The sequence below is a fragment of the Camellia sinensis genome, chromosome 4 (assembly GCF_055761805.1).
Source record: "Camellia sinensis isolate YWXY chromosome 4, ASM5576180v1, whole genome shotgun sequence".
NCBI classification, from domain to species: Eukaryota; Viridiplantae; Streptophyta; class Magnoliopsida; order Ericales; family Theaceae; genus Camellia; species Camellia sinensis.
Window position 1 is genome coordinate 45,949,272 of NC_138964.1, and position 21,865 is coordinate 45,971,136.

At 36.0% G+C, this 21,865-nt stretch overlaps 1 protein-coding gene across 1 annotated transcript; it reads right to left on the reverse strand.

Moving 5' to 3' along the window:
- Positions 1–16,200: 16,200 nt before the first annotated feature.
- Positions 16,201–18,768, reverse strand: LOC114308039 (uncharacterized). The gene is made up of 2 exons (XM_028253527.2): positions 17,617–18,768; positions 16,201–17,042 (listed from the first exon to the last, which is right to left on the reverse strand). Exons 1-2 carry the CDS (start codon positions 17,671–17,673, stop codon positions 16,560–16,562), a joined length of 540 nt encoding a protein of 179 aa, XP_028109328.1. The 5' UTR covers positions 17,674–18,768; the 3' UTR covers positions 16,201–16,559.
- Positions 18,769–21,865: the final 3,097 nt, after the last annotated feature.

Sequence of the window (21,865 nt, forward strand, 5' to 3'; positions counted from 1 at the left end):
TCGGCCAGACCACGTTTTAGTCAACTGGATGAATTTGTGTATGGCCAAATGAGTTTCTCAGAGCAGAATAGGGCAGTTTCTGGGGATTGCTCTCCTGAGCATTTTGTGGTTGCTATTTAATTTTTATTATTCATTTTAGTATGATTTGTTAGATTCAACTCTAATTTATTTGGATCAATTCATTGTTGTAATAACTTCTCCAACCACACGTTTTTTCTTTTCTTATTTATTCATTGTTGTAATAATCTTCCACCTTCCTTCTTTCTATTTTTTTTCCATTCAAATTGTTGTAATAATTTTCAACCCCACATCTTTCTATCCCATTTATTTATACGCTTTATGTCTATATAGCATCATATTTTATTTATCATATTCATGACTTGCATTCATTTTTCATGCATTCGGGTTCGGTTCATTTGCATTCGTGTGATTTATCATTTTTGACATGCCTATGTGTGCCACTGTAGACACCCCATTTTTGACCGTCCTCAAGAGTTGGACATCACTATTTGAACACTCGGTGATCATCCATGTTTGTGTTCGTCTTAAGTTCCTGGAGGTCTCGGCCATGCGCCTTGCCTCAGGATCTCTCGATTCGACTGTTTTGTGTTTGGTTTTGCATCAAACACTTGTGTTTTGCTTTTGAGGGGCAGTGGCTTGTGGGCCACCCCCACACCTCACTGGCCATGGCTTGAGGCCACCGGCCATTGTTTTGTTGCCATCGGCCATATGTTTGGTCAGTCGGCACTCTTTGTGGTCGGTCAACCATGTATTTTGCCATTTTGTCATTTTTGGCTGGCCGACCACTGTGCATCTGCTTTTGCAGATATTTTTATGCCAGTTGTACTAGCTGGCATACACCTTGCACCCCCTCCATACACGTGTATGGAGGGATTTCACTCTTGCTTAGCTTGTCTTGTAAGCTTTGCAAGAGTGATCCTCTATAAGAGGAGGGCTTCTCCTCCCTCCTCAAGGGTTAGAAGGCTGAGTTCCAGAGGTCTAGATTAGGGTTAGCCATAGTGTATCTATTCTATCTCTATATCTCCCTCTCTTTGTGTATAAGTGTGTGTTTGTCCTTACTTTTGTGCACAAACACCTAGTTTTACACCTTACCTTGGTTGCTGAGGAGCCATTAGGTTGTTCTTGAAGTTTTGAGTTGGTTTTGAGCTAAGGAAAGCAACAGGAGTACTGTTCTTGAAGGGGTCTACAAGGGTAAGAACTTTACCTTTAAATATCCCATTTTTGCATAGTCTTTTTGCCTACCTTGCATCTATTTTTGAGCTTAGTGTATAACATATAAAATTATTTTTTTTACTTGCTTAAAATAGTTGTTTAAGGTTTCTTTGAGCTTTGGGGTTGTTTGACCCCTCTTAGGCCTTGTTTGGCCCCCATTTTGTGCTATTTTGGTGAGCTCCGCGACCACCTTGTTTGGGCCTCCTCACCACTGAAATCTTGAGGGATTTCAGTGGTGGGGATGGTGTTTTAAGGTCCTAAGAAGGAGAGGGTCATCCCCTATCCTTGTTGCCTTCAAAAAGTGTCATTTTAGCCTCATGTGTGAACATCATTTTTAAGTTCATGTTGGCCATGTCTTAAGTGTTATTTGTGCTTATTTTGTTATGACATAGCACTATTTTTAGTTGGTTTAGACACACCATGCATGTTTAGCATACTTGTCTTGTAATGCCATGAATTTGCCTTAACATACTTTGTGCTTTGAGCCTTGTTATAGCATGATTTTGGTCAAGCTTTGTGAAGCTTTTATGCATGATTTAGTACGCTTTAGCTCTGTTTTTAATTACTTTGGCCATGCTTGACATGCTTTGTATAGCCACCTTGCATTTTGGCTTGCTAGCCTCGGGTGTGTGAGTGTTTAGCATGCATTGCTTAGCTTGTTTCAGTGGTTTAGCACCACTTATGGCATCATTTCAGTCCCCATGGTATGCTTGTATGCTTGCATTTGATGCTCCCTTAATGCTTTAAAAGGTTGTAGTCTTGTGCTCCATATTTGGCCTCTTTATGTATGCTTCCATGTTTAGACCATTTAGATGCCATCTAGGTGCGTCTTTGGTCTTGTTTAGACCTACATTGGACCTGTTTTTGGTCCTCCTGGCCCTTTGGGGCTTGCTTCATATAGCTTTGGTTTAAGCCCCCCTTAAGTCTTGGACATCGTTGCATGCTTAGTTTGTCTTGTTTACTTAGTTTGGCACCTTTATAACATGATTTTCAGAGCTTAGTATGCATGCCATATGTCCATATTTGTCCCTTTTAAGTGTGCTTAAAAGTTGCTCTTTGATGCTTAAGTCTTGAACCATGTGTGCATGCATGTTTGTGTGTATTTTGGCCTCCATTTCCATAGCCTTTGGCCACTGTTTGGGCTTAGTAGAGAGCTGTCCACCTTGGTATGAGTCCATTGTTCGCGTGTTGTTGCATGCTCGCCTTGTGTGTTGTCGAATACTTGGCCTACCGCATGTGTTGCATGCTTGAATCATAGTGCATTTGGCATGCATTCTCATCTTTGTTTTGATTGCTTAACATGCCACATGTTTTGCATATTTGCATGTTGGCATTGCATCTTGCATGCTCAATTAGCTTGCATACTTGTTATATGCTTTCCATGCTTGCCACATGTTCATGTTGCCTACTTAGTTTCCACGCCTAGGGTGCATTGCATTGAACATGCATGCCTTGCCTCTTGAAATCAAGTGATAGAGGTTGGGCCTTTATGTGCTTATTTGGTTTGCATTTCATTTGACATGAAAGTGCACAACTTGGTTTCTTGGGCCATCACGCATTGAAATGCGCGATTAGTGGTCCGAAATCAAGTGATAAAGGTTGGGCCTTTAAGTGTTATTTGTGCTTATTTTGTTATGACATAACACTATTTTTAGTTGGTTTAGACACACCATGCATGTTTAGCATACTTGTCTTGTAATGCCATGAATTTGCCTTAACATACTTTGTGCTTTAAGCCTTGTTATAGCATGATTTTGGCCAAGCTTTGTGAAGCTTTTATGCATGATTTAGTACGCTTTAGCTCTGTTTTTAATTACTTTGGCCATGCTTGACATGCTTTGTATAGCCACCTTGCATTTTGGCTTGCTAGCCTCGGGTGTGTGAGTGTTTAGCATGCATTGCTTAGCTTGTTTCAGTGGTTTAGCACCACTTATGGCATCATTTCAGTCCCCATGGTATGCTTGTATGCTTGCATTTGATGCTCCCTTAATGCTTTAAAAGGTTGTAGTCTTGTGCTCCATATTTGGCCTCTTTATGTATGCTTCCATGTTTAGACCATTTAGATGCCATCTAGGTGCGTCTTTGGTCTTGTTTAGACCTACATTGGACCTGTTTTTGGTCCTCCTGGCCCTTTGGGGCTTGCTTCATATAGCTTTGGTTTAAGCCCCCCTTGAGTCTTGGACATCGTTGCATGCTTAGTTTGTCTTGTTTACTTAGTTTGGCACCTTTATAACATGATTTTCAGAGCTTAGTATGCATGCCATATGTCCATATTTGTTCCATTTAAGTGTGCTTAAAAGTTGCTCTTTGATGCTTAAGTCTTGAACCATGTGTGCATGCATGTTTGTGTGTATTTTGGCCTCCATTTCCATAGCCTTTGGCCACTGTTTGGGCTTAGTAGAGAGCTGTCCACCTTGGTATGAGTCCATTGTTCGCGTGTTGTTGCATGCTCGCCTTGTGTGTTGTTGAATACTTGGCCTACCGCATGTGTTGCATGCTTGAATCATAGTGCATTTGGCATGCATTCTCATCTTTGTTTTGATTGCTTAACATGCCACATGTTTTGCATATTTGCATGTTGGCATTGCATCTTGCATGCTCAATTAGCTTGCATACTTGTTATATGCTTTCCATGCTTGCCACATGTTCATGTTGCCTACTTAGTTTCCACGCCTAGGGTGCATTGCATTGAACATGCATGCCTTGCCTCTTGAAATCAAGTGATAGAGGTTGGGCCTTTATGTGCTTATTTGGTTTGCATTTCATTTGACATGAAAGTGCACAACTTGGTTTCTTGGGCCATCACGCATTGAAATGCGCAATTAGTGGTCCGAGAATCGGGTACTATCCCCCTTTGAGTCATAAACATGATAAGGGGTGTATTGGTGCACACATTTGCTTGAAATGCATTGCCATGCCTTGTTTTTCCCTCTGCTGCTGTCAAAACAGGTTCTGCAGGAAGCTTTGGCCGGTCGACTACATCAAGTGCCAATCGACCAATTATTGATGGCCGATAACTCCATAGATGGTCGATGACCACTTCTATTTGGCCGGTGACCATTCCTCATGGCTGGTGGCATTCCCCAGTGTTCGTAAGGTGTACCTTGGGAATTATGCCATTTTCAAAGGAGCAGAGCAGGAAAAACAGAGGCAGCTTGTACATGGCATTGGATTTCCGGGCGAAGCCAATCCGAGCACGCGTGCATCCCTCTTCCCGAGGCCTTTTAATGCTTTCCTTAGCTTAATTGATTTGTTAATTAATTAGGTGGTCTGTAAATTATTTAATTAGCTTGTAGGTTAATTAAAGTGTATTATTCTTTTGGTCCCTCCGAGCGAGGGCGAATTTGTAATAAGTGTGGGTGCGTGTGTGCATGTCTTCCAACCCCCACTTCTTTCTCCCTTTTACTTACCTGCTTTGCTGGTTAGTATTAGGGCATGTTTAATTTAGCATACCTTATGCTATGCATGCATGCATCATTCATCAGTCTTGCATACACCGGGCTCGGCGCATCATGCTAACCGCATAGTATTTCAATTCCAAACTTGAATACGTGCATCGAGTTATCGCATTTCACATATCATCCTTAGATTAGCCGAGCCTGTTCTAATGACATTCAGTATGCGATGCATTAGCCATTTGTTAACTTGAACTAGGATCATGCATGATTACTAACTAGTTCATTACTTTGGCATGGAGTACGATGTAAGTATTTATGCTTTAGCATCTCGCATGAGCGTGAATGTTAACATGACAGCATGCTTACCATGTGGCTATGTGCTTATGTGATATTACTACCTGAATGCCTGTGGGTGAAGGTTGGATTGTTTAAGTTGGAATAACTCATTGAAATCTATGTTTTAGCCTACTCGTGAGTAGCAGATTTCAAATCATTTCCAAATAAACGGATATGCAATGCTTTGTTCCAAATTAGGCGATCTAGTCTATACTTTTATGTTGTGCGCATCACATAGTAAATCTAGGCTAATAACCAGAATAAGAACGCATAATGTTTTCAAAACAAGATATCATGGTTAGTAGAGGCCGATCTTCAGATCGGGTGAGAGGGGGTGTTCATAGCTGACCTTCCCTAATCGTATCCAAGTTCCCGAGCCGAGGCAACTTTGGTGATGACGGACACGTGGCCTTAGGCAAACGAGTCAGGGTTTCCTAAATTCTCCCAAAATAAAATATTTAGGTGGGGACTTTGTATCTGGCAAAGCAGTCCATGTTTGGCACTTCTTTACAAAAATCTGTTTTCCAAAACGATTTGCCAGATTTGGACTCTGTGGTTCAAATTAAGAACCGTGATAGTTTGAGTCCGAACTGTAGTAAGCCCAAATGAACAAATCGGGATTTCCCTCCCGGGACGTTCGGGGACGTCTACAGCCACCTCATGTCTTGAGATGATACACAAGTCATTTGTTAGTAGTCGGACCTCTAGATCCATTTTATGTATGTATTGCATTACCTATCTATATGTAGATCATGCATATACTTCTAATAAATTATTTTGGCTTACCACGGAGGAGTAATAGGTGAGCATTTCTAGTTTTAGCATTTTGTGTGCACATGTTACTATGTCCGGCATTATACCTTGTGGCTACCTGCTTGTCAGGAATATCTATATGAATGCCAGTGAATGGCGGTTGTGTCACTTGAGTTGGGACGACATTGATTCTTATGTTTGTTAGCTTAATTTTCCCTTGAGTTATACATGTTGCAAAACTCTTTTAAATTTATGAGATCAAAACATCCCAAGATGAGTAACATGATCTGTACTTGTTTGCCTCATATAATGTTAGTATTATTTAATAAATCAAAACGTGAACATATAGCGTCTACAAAATTCATATTATGGTTTAGTAGAGACCAATCTTTTGATCGGGTGAGAAGGGGGTGCTCAATTCATGACCTTCCTCCCTCATACCTAAGGTTTCGAACTAAGACATCTTTAGTTATGACGAACAGTGGCCTCTGGCATGAGTCACAGGTTTCTTAGGTTTCTCAAAAGATTAGGTAGCGACTTTGAGATTTGGTGATACAGTCCATTTTTGGTATATTTTGCAAGAAATGGATTTTCTATAAAGTTATCAGATTTTGACTCTCATTTTTTTCACACTACAATAGTGATATTAGATCAGAAATTAGGAGTATGAACTATCGGACGCACTCAAGTACCCCCTAGGACTCCTACACATTTTCTAACTTGGCCTAACATACTGGTAATCTACAAGGTCGGCCATACAAGGCCTCGAAAGGTGCCATTCCAATGCTAGCTTGGAAGGTATTATTATTTGCAAACTTAATAAAAAGCGAAAATCACCACGATCACCAGCATCGAAAAATCGGTACACCAAGAAAGGGACGAAAAGCTTATCACAACGAAGAAGTGCCCGAGCCCCTCCTATAGGCATTCCACAAATCTCAGCAAGGATACAATAATGACTGATCATCGAAGAATGGAGGATGACCCTATCCTGAGAGAACTCCATAAGAGCCGGGAACTTTTTAAAAATGGGTCATAACTCCTGAGAGCCAAACCTAAAAACATGAGCCGTGACATCTCAAAATCAAACTGCAGGACGGAGGAAAAGAAAATGCAAAGGGACCAAGCATAGACGGAAGAGAGCGTTGAGGCCAAAATTAGCAAAGTTCAATTTATCAACTCCATGTAAACCGTTCATTCAGTCTTCAAGCTTTGAGACATTTTCGAAGTCCATCTTTTCCAAAAGAGAAAAGCCAAATCTATTTTTTGTCCTAGAAATCGATGATAGAGCGCTTAAATAAGGAAAAAAGTGTAACTTTAGGTGCAAGATAGTTGTCGCCGACTCTGAATGTCACATGGATGGTCTGGCTGGACAAGTCCTTATACGGCTGTACAATAAACTAGCCGGGGGTAAAAAAAATTCTTGACCTAGGTCGTAGCAAAAAAGAAAGCCCTGGCCGAACAATATATGATTTGACTGTACACTTCTACTCTAGCCGGGCAACTTTGTTGAATTTATAGGCAGTTTAGTTGCAGCTTACAGAAGGTGGTTCTAGAGTGCCAATAGTGTCTAGAAGAGTCCTTTTCTCTTTTTAGTTAGTGTTTTCATATTCTTGTCTTATTTTGATTGTATTTTGCATTTATAGAGTTGTAGTTTCATTTGTTGTTCATTGTCAACTCAGCATTTGATTCAAGAGCCTGTAAAATGTTAAACTTCTCTGTTTTCAATAAAATGTTTTTTATGCTTGTCCAAAGTGCTATGCAAATCCATTCACCATGTACAAAATGTTTTCTTTTTATAAACAGAAGTGAAACCCCGATTAAGTTTTTACAAAATCTTTTAAAAGAAGCAAGTGTTGTATAAGTGTTTTCCTAACTCCTAAAGCAAAAAAGAAAAGAAGAAAAGACCCCTCAGATCTCTTTGCGCCTCTTTGGCACAGAAGTGTTAGGAACGTAAGGAGAATGAGCATCCCTATCATCATCATCATCATCATCATAATTCTCGTCATCAATGGAAGGAGTCTCTTCTCTCTCAGGTGCAAGAGAATCTCCTCTCTCTCAGGTACAGGAGGAGGAAGAGGAGGAGGAGGTACTACTAGGCCTACAAGCACGATTTCCATAACAAGGTAAATGATAGTGTGCAAGTGGCATGATGGCAATAAGTATGTATGAGCAGAGCAAAACTGAAGTGTACAGGTAGGACAGAGCATGATAGCAAAAAAAAAACAGCAAAAAGGAAAAAAAAAAAAAGAAAATACTTGGGCTCGGGTAATGATAATGGTAATCTCCAATATCCGGATAATCACCATCAGGCCCTCTATCACCTGTAGGCACTATTCTACAAAGGCCGCTGGAACCTGTAAGTGATTAGATCGTCAAAGAACAATGTGAAGGGAGAATAAGGAGAGTATTGAAATCCAGAGCATAATAGACTCATGCTTGTTGGACTTCAAGAGGCATAATCAACTCACGGTCATCTAGGATAACTATAAGAAGTCTGTCTGCAGCCCCCCAAACCATTGGAAAAGCACCTCATCATAGACCTCCAGAACAGCCCCAATCACAACAGCACCTCGACCTCGGCCTTGACCTCTACCTCGATCTTGGCCAATAGTAAGAGCCACTGGAGGCTCAGGATCAGCAGGGATAGCAGTAAAAGCAGGTCCAAGATCAATGGCCAAGTGCCCTAAGAGATGAGGTCTGATGTAGGCAATATAGTCCCCATCCTCCATTAATAACTAGGTTATATGATCATATTGTGGTAATGAGTCTTATATCAAGAATTAGTAGAGGTTCATCTTTGATCGGGTGAGTGGGGATGCTCAATTCATGACCTTCCCCCTTTACACCTAAACTCCTAAACCAAATTTTTTGGTTGTGACTGGTTGTGGCCTATATTGGTAGGAGTCAGGGTTTTCTACTTTCCCCATAAATAATAGGTGGTGACTCTATGTCTCATGATTTGATTAGTGGATTTTCAATGGACATGTTAAGCGTAGACCATTCATTTCTGTTTCACATTACACCCCAATATTATAAGTGAGACGTAGAGAAATGTCAGGAAACTATCTAGCCTTCCAAGGATACCCTCCCTCTGGGGGAAGATCCCACATATATCTTTTCGAAAAACCTTATCAAATTGCCCTTACACTGGGAGATTGAGATTTCCATCGACTTAGTGTCAGGCATGATACCAATTTACATGGCACCGTACAAATTTGAGGATGCCAAGTTGAGTAAATTAAAAATGCAATTGCAAAAGTTGTTAGACAAGGGCTTCATTCGCCCTAGCATATCACCTTGGGGAGCACCGACTCTCTTTGCTAACAAGAAAAATGGTTCACTACGGTAGTATAAGTTGAATCAAGTCACCTTTAAGAACAAGTACTTGTTACCCAGGATAGATGACTTATTTGACCAACTTAAGGTTTCTCGTTGCTCTTCAAAGATAGATTTGAGATCGTGGTACCATCAGTTGAGGGTGAAAGAGGAGGATATTCAAAAAATGGCATTTCACACGCATTATGGCCACTACAAATTTCTAGTCATGCCTTTTAAGTTGACAAATGGACCACTTCCTTTTATGGATTTGATGAATCAACTCTTTCGAGAGTACTTAGATTGGATTGTAATCGTTTTCATGGACGACATCTTGATTTATTCACCTTCCAATGAAGAATACGAGGGACAACTATTGCAAGCAAGGGCCGCGTTCGCCCTTAGTGGTGCTGTCGAGATAATGACACCACTAGTTCGGATGACATCGTCTTCCACCTTACAGCGCTACGCAACCCTCCATATTTGGTCGCTAACCTTTTTAGGTGGCTTGTGGATTATCTGAGGAGCTATTCGGTTGGTGGCCCATCTTGAAAGCAATGGCCGCCATAGATTCATTGTAGTTCTCATAACATTTCACTAGGTTATAGCCTAATTTCCCAAAGTCCGTCTATCTGCTGAGACTACTTTTGATTAGTTATGAATCTTTCTTTGAATGACCTTTGGAGTTGGCAAAAACCTTGAATTGAATTTGGCTCGAGTTTATAATATGGTATGGCCAGTTATCCTAGGCTGGAAAAGAACATTCCACACATGAGTTCCTCTTCATCTTTATACAACATTATGGCTTGCCGGTAGTGCCTAATATGGTCAATGGGGTTAGATTTTTCATCATACAGGGTGAATGTCAGGGCTTTGAATTCCTAGAAAGAATGGCTTTTGTAATTCTCCGCACGAATGAGATCGCCATCTGACTCATTGTGGTCCCCTCAGCTAGGTTTTTTCCCATCGCTGTGTCGTATTCGTGTTCTCTCCTCAGCTCTACCATCTGAGTTAGACTGGTCGTCATACCTCTTGGAGTGGTTATAACTTCGGAGCTTTGCGTTGCTATATTTCATACTTCTTCGGGTATCCTGCGCTTTTGAGACCTTATTAGCGTAAAGCTCCTTGTCATCAACTGTGCACTGAGCTATTTTTTGTAGCTTTCATTCTGGTAGTTGGCCTTTTGTTTGGCAGTTCACAACTTTTGCCTCTTTCAACTCCTTTATTAGGTGCTGGTTTTCTAGAGTTATAACCTTCATTTGCTTCTCTCTGCTTTCAAGACGCTTCGAAAGCATTTGGATCGGGTTGTTCGAACGTGGACTACAATTTGCAACCTCTAGGTTAACAGGGGTGGCTTCAAGATTAAATAGGATCAGTGGAATCACTTCAGTTAAGTGGGCTCATCGCCTCTTAGTTGTGTGGACAACAGTATTCCCGTTATCAGCTTCCATGGGTGAGTTTGAGTTTTTCCCACAAATGGCACCAATTGTGGTGGGACGAAAACTATGCTCCTAGCTCCCGTGGAAGATTGATAACTGGCTATTGTTGAATTCTTGCACACAAAGAAATAAAGAGGCTCTAGCAAACGTTGTTTACCAGATAAGTCCTATGAAGGTTTGATCAATTATGTCTCTTAATATTTCTTGAAGCTCTTAGTGCTTTTGTTCCTCATTTTTCACTTATCTCTACTTTCAGCATACAATCCCAATTTATAGAGTCCTTATTGCTTCATTATTGTCGTTTCTCTTCTTTGCAATGTCAATTTCACTTTCTTTTCTTTTTCTTTTTTTTTTTCTTCAATGGGATGTGTCCCTTCATTTGATGCATTCTTACATCCTTCCTAGTTTTCAACCAACCTTTTCTCGTCAACAACGTTATCTCTTCAGTATTTGGTATTGTGGGCAAATCGGTTAGAATCTCCAGTGATCTTTGTCGAAGGGGATGGATTTTTTAGATTATCACAATACCGATATTGACTTTAATGACTAAATTTTTTTTTCCCCGTTGATTTTACTTAACGAAAATAGGCGTATGGTTTAAATTCTAAACAAATAAAAAAAAAATTAGATTTAAAATGATAAAATAAAAAAACTCAGAGTTTATTTGTTACATGACTCAAACCCTAATTTTTTTATTATTATTTGTAATTGTCCCAAATTTTATTCTCACCACTAAAGTGAGTTATGTCGATCACTTTATGACCATCTCCAACGATTACTCAAATCTATCATCAAATTTAAATTTACTGAAAAATGACTCTTTTTTCTGCTCTAACAGTTTAATCAAATATATATCAAATTTAGGATTTCACTTTTCTTTCATCAAACTGAGGACTAATATGCCTTTCATCAAATCACTGTTCGTAACCATTTGATTTTCACCACTGAATGTCCCTTCAGATGTCCCCTGGATTACCATCTCAAAGAAAAAATTTGTAAAAAAATTACACTGGCCAGTTGACCCCCTGGTCGAACCCCTGGATAACCACCTCAAGGGAAAAATTTTACAATAGTCGTTCTACTGGCTAGATACTTTCCCAGTCAACTGGTGCTTTGATGAAACTTGAAAAACCTCCGTTGAAATACTTGATATCAAATAGAACTTGTACTCAAATTTAATAAAAAATTTGATATATTGTTTGAGATGTTATAAAAAAATGAATTATATCAAATTAAACTATTAACTTGAATTATTAAACAAATTTGATAATAAAAAAATATATATATTATTATCCAGTGATAATGTAATGTTTAAAAATCATTACGTAGTAATGAAAAAAATTATAATTATAATTAGAATTAGTTATATTTATCATTTTTATCATTTTTTATAATTTTTTTCTTTGAGATTCACGTTAAGTTATTTGTTAAAGAATAATGCTTGGGAGCACTAATTAGTGCTCCCACTAATTAGGTGGCAGTGGGTCCCGTCATTAATGATGTGATATTTTGGTCTTAGAGTTGTATTTTTTTTTTTTTTAATACATTAATATTATTAGTGGTGATGTTTTTAGTGGGATGAATCATTGTTGTTTGTTAAAATAAAAAATAAATTAAGTAATTAAAAACCCTGTGATTGCTGTTGGAGATGTCACCTCATCATGGAAACTGTACGTAATGGTGGGTCCCTGGACAGTAACATAACATACCATGCCAGATTAGATGTCACCACGTAAACAGTACGTGCAAACCGTACGTAATGGTGGTTCCTGGTCAGTGCATCCTTAATGATAATAAATGTCACCACGCAATCAGTGCATCCTCAATGATAATAAATGTCACCACGCAAACCGTACGTAATGGTGGGTCCTGATTTTATTATGATTAAAAATGATTTTGTTATGATTAATTAAATAATATTTTTTGTAAAAACAATAAAAAGAATTCTATATAGGTCGTATTTGATAAATCTTGATAAAATAATTTTTTAAATACTAATTTTATTAAAAATCGACATTTATATCAAAAATTATTTTATTTTGAAATTTAATATTTTTATAGTAGTGTTATACGTTGGATTTTTTAAGAAATTTTTTTTATATTTGTCCTTAATACATTAAACTTTTATTATGAGGAGTATTTTGATCAAATCCTCAAAGAATAGTTGGTTTTCTTGATTGAAATTAGTGGTGAGTATAGTCCGTATTGGTTTGGTTTAGAGTAAAAACAGGACTAATTTGTTACAATGGTGTTACATGCACCAATTAATAAACACGCTATACCAACTAGTGTTATGCCATTATTACTGACCCAACCTATTATACAAATTACAAACACTCAAAATTTTTAAAATTATGTCACATCATCTGTTAGTAAACTAGTTAGTATATTAATTAGTACATATATCATTTTTCAATCTGTTATCTATAGTATCATAAAAATTGGGATTAATTCGATCCATTTAAATAGTGTAATTAATTCGAACCAAACCATTTAAACACGATTCAATTCAATTTGGAATTACGGATTTACATAATCAATTAATAAAAAAAATTATATAATATTTTCATTTCATAATTTTTAAAAATATAAACATGCATATTATTTCACCATTAATTTAGACAAACATAATATCTCGACACTAGCAAAAGCAATCACCAAATTCTATATATATATATATAACCGATTCTAACATTAGATCATTACAACACTAAAATTAAAAAATAAAATAAAATAAAAAATAAAAAAACACAAAAATAATAACAAAATTCCATAACTGCAGCAGCTTCATGGCAATAAATTCCACACCAAATTCCGAAGGTGTATGGCATAAATATAGGAGGTATGATAGTATGTATCAGGGGTGTATAATATGAATATAGTCTAAGTTGCATATGGTTTGGATCGATTCCAATTCGAAACCATGAAGTATAATCTGGAACCGATCCGTGAAATACGGTCCCTCAATTTTTTAATCTAAAACCAAATCACTGATTCAAAAAATCAGTTTAAACCTACAGGATTAGACTAGACTGGACCAGTTTGCGAATTTTGCAGATTCCTTGTTCAATCCTAATTTGCATAAATGCAAGTAGGTGCGGATAAATCTCAGGATGGATTAGATTTGGGCTGGCTTTACGCTATAAGTTAGAAGATATATGTTATTTTAAGCCTGACTTGGATTGATAGCGAGTCTAACTTAACTATCTCAAGTCTAGTCCAAAATAAATTTCAAATCTCAAACTCGCCTACTTAATTATGAGCTATTAATTTTTTATATTTTTATTTGATCTTAAATAGATATTAAATTATTTAGATCATTTTATTTAAATGTTTAATTTAAGTCCTACAAAGAAGTATATATATGTTTTTTATTTTTACTTTAATATTTTTTTAACTTTATTTTATAACTAAAATAATATAAAATTATAATTAATATTTTATAAGTGGATGGGTCAGACTGGATTAAGGCCTCGTTTGGGAACAAATTATTTTATTACTCCCTCAATCCCAAAACATTAGTCCCTTATTTTATTTTTCATTATCCCAAAATATTAGTACCCTTTCAAAAATTAAGGAATAAAAAAATATGAACTTACTATTTTGCCTTTTTTTTTAAATTCATTAATAATACAAAAAGTATAATTAGTACAATTGATATTTTCCAAAAAAAAGTGCTATCAAAAGGTAATTTTGAAAAATTAGTATTTTTAAAATATAATAATTGTGCTATAAAAAAAAGTTAGATTTCTCATAAGGGACTATTATTTTGAGACGGAAGGAATATGACAACTTATAGTTACTTTTTGACTAAAATATATAGTTGACAAACGAGACCTGAGTTAGAACTCTTTCATCCTATGAATGAAATGAAGCATTATTTCAAAATCACCAAATAATTTCATATGCTAAGACACCATAAGAAGACAAAAAATGTTATGGATCATAAAATTTTGCCTACCCAAGTGTGATATATGTTGCAGATTTAAAATTTGTGGAGTGAGGGTCTCATTTAGAATGATCTTAGTCTTTATATATAATTTTTAAGATAATTTTTTAAGTAATTTTTTTAAATTTGTAATATTATTGTAATAAGAAAGAGGAAAGTATAGACCAGATAATTTTGTTGTGTTTCTCTTTTGCAAATCCTCTTCAATACACATTCCTAAGAAGTGTATCACATATACTTTGTTATGTATTATATATATGTATGTATATTATATTTTTACAATAAATGTTATGCAATTTTTTGATAAAATTATGACAAATTTATTGTTGAAATATGAACTAACATCTTTTGTACAAATGTTATACATTTTTGTGGTAAAATTTGAACTACGAAATGTGTAAGTTTACCACAAAAATACTATAAAAAAAATTACACAAATTATCCTAATTTTATTTAAAAATTACATAATATTTACCATTAATATACGTAATATGTATAAAAAATGTGTAACAAAACTACATATAATACACACCCTACAAAGGGCTTTACTTTTCTTTTTCGTGTTTTTTTTTTCATTTTTCATTTTTTTAAATAAAAAATAACGAAAAATTTAAAAACATTAAGGCCCTGTTTGTCAATGTTTATCTTTATAATTTTTTGTTTATATTTATAAAAAAATTGAAAACTGGAAATAAAAATTCGTTTAGTATTTGAATTCGATTATAAAAACTTCTAAGCAGTTTATAGAATTTACTAAATATTTTTAAATAAAAAAAAAGTTAATTTCACTTGTTTAAAAAAAAAAGAAAAAAAAAAACATTTTCCTTCTTTTCTCATTCCCTCTAGCTACCACCTACCGCTTATTATCACCATCATTGGCCATTCTTATTGGTACTTTGCTAGAGTGGGAAGACTAACTCTTATAAGTAATAATCTAACAATCAACAAGTGACTTTCGTCGATAAAAGAATTAAAATAAAATAAAAATAAAATTGGCTATTCTCATTGGTCACCTCCTCTAGCAACGACTTTTGTGGTCAACAACCATTTTTGTCCATTGTTACTGCCTATTTTCTTTTTAATATAAAATATACATAAATTTTAAATATTACCAAATGGCAACTTTTGATTTTATATAATTTTTATTTTTATCTGAATTTTTTTTAATTTATAAACTTTTTTTATGTTTCTTAAAAATTGAGGGCTTGTTTGGTTTGTGTTTCAAAAATAATTTTCTGAAATATTCTCTACAAACACATTTCTGGGAGTAATCAAACCAAACAGATGTTCCCAAAAAAATTCTCAGAAATATGTTTGGTTGTCTTTTTCCTGGATCACTTTTCAAAAAATAATTCTCAGAAATCCGTTTGGTTGGTTTTTTCAGAAACAAAAATACAAACACCCCCAATTAGAAAAAAAATAGTGTGTAAACATGTTTTTTTTTTTTTTTTTTTTTTTTTTTTTTTTGTGAGAATCAAGCAAAACAGCACAACATATTATGCATGAGGTAGAAGTTTTACAGATTTTGCCAATTGGTGTGTAAACAGTTTTACAGATTTTACACATTTTGGCAGTTGGTGTGTAAAAAAATAGTGTGTAAGGAATTGGTGTGTAAAAAAATAGTGTAAAGAGTTTTACAGTTTCACAGATTTTGCCAATTGGTATTCTTTCATCATAGAATAATAAGAATTAAGTTCAAAATCAAAAGATGATTTTTGTTTCAAAAATCACCACACAAACAGATGTTAAGGAATTGGCAACAGGCAACCGAGAATAAACAAGCAAATGCCATTTTATATACAATACATGTTCATGCAAACTCCGTTAACTCTGTACAAAATGAAGTCTACCAGATTTGTCGAATAGTATGAACATGGAAGTTCATTAAAGGAACAGATACATAAAGATTTAATACTGGAGACTTGCACTTGTTTTAAAACCTTCTACAACAATACTCATTTGGTCAACTAGTGCAAACTAGATCACAGCAGCTCATTCTCAGTTCACAACTGACTAGACAGCACCTCAACTACAACATAGCAGAACAACTTACTGCCAGAAATCTCCAGCCTCAGACCAGGCAGTAACCTGTAGGCCAAACAGCTTCATCCACATATCACACCAGCATACATATTACCAAACAGAGCACCACAACTGCAGACCAGATTCCATCAAACATATCCCAACAAAACATAGATCAGGAAACATATCCCAACACAGATTCCAGCAGTAACATAGCAACTTACCCCCACTAGGCCATACAGCTCCACCATCTATAGAACACAGCAGCCATCCACCCAGACCAGAAGCAACAGCAGCATAGTGATGCACAAACCTTCTCAGACCAGATTCTTGCAGATTATCTACCAAGACCATGGCATAAATTATTGTTGTTCTACTTGTCACAAAGATCATCCTGAAGGAAGTCTCCAACCTGAAAGAAGCCTCCAATAGTAAACAGCCACAGCAATCAGTCCATGACCAGAAAAAGCCCAACAGCACATTAGAGTACACATCTGCCCTCAGCAGCACATTTTTCCTGCAGCTTGCACTCCACTCAGCACCAAAAACTGAGCAAAACCAAGCTAAACCAGCACAAGAGTTGAGATAGCAGACCTGCAAAACAAGCCACAAATTTCTCAGGACAGACCAGCAAAACTACATATTAGATGCAGAGCTACCACAATAGCAAACACACTTCAGGACTTTAAGACACAGATGCAAAGCTCACTAATTTGCTAGCAAGATAGCAACACAGAGTTCAACACATGGATACAGAACATCACCCAGATACAGAAAACACAGATTCAGAACATCACCCAAAATTGACCCAATCCAAACATCACAGAAAGAGAAAAAAACCAAACAACCAGAGCACACCAGCAGTCAAAAAGTCAGCCGCAGCACACAAAGAGAACCATAATTGACATCCAATGGGATATCCACTTAAAATAGCCAACATGCATATCAATTACTTTGTTAAGAAAGGAGGTATCAACAGTGAATTTGATTGCATCAACCACAACACGCGTCCTCAGATAATATATCCCTATCTTCAAACCCTTGCATGTCCAGTAATTGAATAATAAGTATTTAAATAAGTACAGAGAAACTAATATGTATGCATACACTACTCTTAATATTAACGTTAATAACAATTAGATCAATTTTCAAATTTTAGTCCAATTACCTTAGACCAAGCATAGAAATGCAAGGAAGAGAGCTTCCCAGGATCAGGTTGATCCATGTGGATATTTTTAAGCTCTGACTCTGATCTACGTAGCACCCACGGTCAATCGCCATGTCTACCAATGTTTTTTGTTTGATCTCCCACACAGTCCTGATAATTTACGATATACTAAACAAGATGCTACAAACATTTAAGACAAGTAAATCATCCATACTTGTAAATAGCTTTCAGTTCCACCTGTCAGATGGCATCACAACCCACATATCCACTTGAAGAATCATAGTGAGGAAACAACTGAAGTAGATAAAGCCATAAAGAAAGATAAAATTAAACAATACATAACCTGAATTTGTGTACCTGCTGAACGAAAAAACGGAAAACCACAAGAACCCCATGATTTTTTTTAAAAAAAGATCATAATAGTAAAACAACTAGCCCATGGTTTTAAAATAAAAAGTACCCCATGGTTCCAAAAAACCATACATGCCCAAACGAACATTAAAAACATGCAATTATAGTACTGATACATGAATCATACATGCACAAGAAACGAATTTAAATAACCGTACATCAATACTTCTGACATAATTCAACTACCACAAGTTGTTTGAAAATAATAAAAAACAAAATAGTACAACATAATTACTACCAATGGTTGAGCTACCATAACAAAACAACAAGTTCAAGCATTATTTCTACCACAGTTTGGAATATCCCACGTAAGTACAATGACAAACAAAAGTACCAACAAAATGATCATAATAGTAAAACAAAGAAAAGCATTTTGAGTTGTATGCACTTTTCTACCTCGATATGGCATTTGGTCACCTTCTGGTGCCACAACAACAATATGTGTGCCATCTATGGCCTCTACACAGTCCTAGATGACATAACTTTGAATTAATTTATCAATTTTTGGGTTAAGCCATATAAAATAATGCAAATGAACTGCCATTTTTGTTACCTTAAACCATGGCCAGTAGCGTCTGTCATTCCGAATTTTAGGATTGGTAACAGCCATGTTCGGTGGTTGGATTACAAATGGCGCAAGATTTCCCAACGCCCGCATCATAAGTATGAAATGACGATGAATTGTCTCATTTGAGTGCTGAAATCGATCTCCAGTATTTCTTGTGCCTAAACTTTGACCATAGATAAATAAAAGCATAGCCAACGACTCTTCCAGTGACAATCGCATGTTCGATCAGTCTACAACATTTCTATGGACAATTTGTTTAACCAATTCCACAAATGTCGGGACTTCCATTCGCAATTGCTCACGGATTGATTTAGGATTTCCACTTAGTAAGAATTTTATATACTGGTCACCGATGTATGGACAATTACGTTGCGGTTGTCTCGTAGGAATGTCACGTGTTAGTTGACAAACCATGTGTAAGTCCATCATATCAACGTCATCGTCACTGTACAGGTCGTACATATTGTTCGGTTGCCCTTCATTGGGTCGTGACGACGACATCTAAAGCGAAAAGTGTAAAACAATCAAGGTATTATCAGTAATGATATGAGTATAGCACTAAAAATTTAATGAGGACATTGCAACAAAGAAAGCATGGCGAAAATAAATTACAACAACATAGTGCTAAGTCTAAAGCGAAACACATAGACACCATGATATATCAAGTTAGCTCAACACCCAACATAGTCCAAACTGAAAGGGAAAAAAAATTAAAACAAAAAAAAAAATATTTAGAACTTCAAGTTTAACAAATGTCAAAAAAAAAAAAATACACCTAAACAATTCTGCGAGCATCTTCATTTCCTTCACCTCAAACCGAACAATGGGATGACCAAGCTTCTCACAAACTAAGGATCCAAAGGTACCTCATTTCCGGTTCCATGGTCATAAACATGGTTCGCCATTCTAGTGATGTGAACATGTTCATGGCCTTCAAAAACAAGCTTGGATCCAGGGTCATTGATTTTAGGATGGCCATACATGTTGCAACGGAGTACGCATCATTTGCCCCAGCGTTGGCCTCTGCTCGAAGGTAAAACCGTTCACATGCGTCACATGAACGTTGCCATGATTGCAGTGCATCATCCATTTTTGGGTTCTTGCTGGATTGACCCTGGCCACTAGACTTACGCTTACTTTCGGAAGTGCAAGATTCATCTACTACGCCTTTTCTTGACGTACATGCATGAAAGCGTTCATCCATTTCTCGCTCGTCATCAGATGTGGGTGCACCCTGACGAGAAGAACGGGCAAAAGCGCCTGTGGCAAATGACTTGGCAAATATTTCTGACATGAGCTTATAATGTTCAAGGCCTTTGGTTTGGAATTGTTTTCCATTTGGGTGTGCCTACAAGTTGTAAACATTAATTAGTCATTTAAAAAAATATTTCTCTATACACATGGTTCTGGTAAATGTATGCGCCAAAATAATTACCTGAACATAATTTTCCCAAACATCGTCTAGGGTTGTCACTGTTTGAGTTATTAGATCCTAGCCCAAACCTGTGTGGTTTTTCAGAGCAACAAACTCTTTGTAGTTTGCCTTCAAACGTGCGAACTTACCCTTCAATTTTTTTAGCCCAAAATTTTTTCCAACCTTTTTAGTCATCTCCTCATCAATTGTTTGCCACTGCTTTGGGTAAAAACCCCTATCTTTCTTTGAATGGAAGGACCCTCTTTCTTAATTTCGTCCACCAATATTTCTAAAAATATCTTCACAATTTTGAACCCCCACACCTTAAAGTCGTCATTATCGTTAGCCATTCTAGCCTAATACAAGTGCAACAAATGACCGTTTATAATTATGTGAACAATTTAAGTTCCAAAAATAGTTTGGCAGTAAGTGAAATTAAGCATATGCATAATAATAACCATTATGAATATTTAATATGAGATTTCGCATGCAAAAGTTTACCGCATAAGGACAATCGTTTTCAGCAGTGGAGGAATTGATTGATGGTTGAGGTGATCTCTTCCTCTTGGCCCTTGGTGTATTGAACAATGACCGAGGGTTTAAAATCAAAATGAAAAATTCACATAAGAACAATTTATATGGCATACATGAGCAAAATTTTCGGGTAATAGTAGACCTTCAGAACTTAACAATACCACACAAAAAAAGAAAATAGGAAAAATAGTAGAAAAGTGACTCTTGAGTAGAATGAGCAGAATTTATATGGCATACATGAGCAGAGCTTTCGTATTCTTGCTTTTTCTAAATGAAAGTAATTTTCAAAGTTTCAAAGACAGTATGGGAAATTAATCAAAATAATAATAATAATAATAATAATAATTAATAAAAAAATAAAAAATAAAGGAATAAAAAAGAGGAAATATACTTCATTATAGTTAACAACTTAACAAATCCAATACATTGAAATGAAAGAAAAAAAAACCCACTAGTAATAAACTTATAAGAAAATGATGTGATAAATGATATATATATGTAAGCGCTGAAATGAGCTTGAAAACATTAAAGTTTAATGAAAGCAGATAACAGAGATGGGAAGTAAATCTTCATTAGGCATGTACAAGGATTCTGACAACTGAACTAATTAGTGATAAATTGACACCAAAGGCAGCACGACAGTTCTAACTTCTAAGTTACAACAATGATGCACCTGATCTTAGAAAAGAGTATATTTCTAGTCATTCATCATCTTATACAGTTCCATGTATGCCATAGGAAAAAAGAAAATAAGAAAAGTAGAAGATATTTAATGGAAATATCTTCTAAGACAGAGATGTTCTTAGCATGGTTTCATAACTCATATATCATATGAACTAAAAATGAAGACTTCAATGGATATAAAGGGAAGCTGTAATTGTTAGGGAAGTTTTTTAACTTTCTAATGCCAGAGGTGTGGTTTATACATATTAACCTTTTATCCCGTGAAGAATGTAGAATCATGTATTGACCTTCAAAGCTCTAACATTGGAGGTCTTTCTTTGTTTCTGAAGGTTTTGAACAAATTTCAATTCATAATTCATCATTTTGTGAACTGTATAGTTACTTTTCTATTTTACAAGAAATATACCCAGTGATTAAGATAGTATAGGGAATCAAAGCAGAAGTTATGTTTAAATTATTTGCCCAAATTGGTAAAGTCAATGCATTAATATTCACAGACAAAAAAAAAAGAAAAAAAGAAAATACTAATACCTATTCAATACCCAACTATACATTAAAAAATTACACAAGAAATAAACAAATCGGAGAAACCATTACAGAATAGCAAAGTGCATTACAAACCACACATCTCAAATTGT

Coding starts and splice junctions, on each gene's coding strand:
- LOC114308039 (XM_028253527.2), bottom strand. CDS start 17,673: ATGGATCAACCTGATCCTGGGAAGCTCTCTTCCTTGCATTTCTATGCT. Junction 17,043..17,616: donor ATTTCTATGCTTGGTCTAAG/GTAATTGGACTA, acceptor CTTGTTTTGCAG/GTCTGCTATCTCAACTCTTG.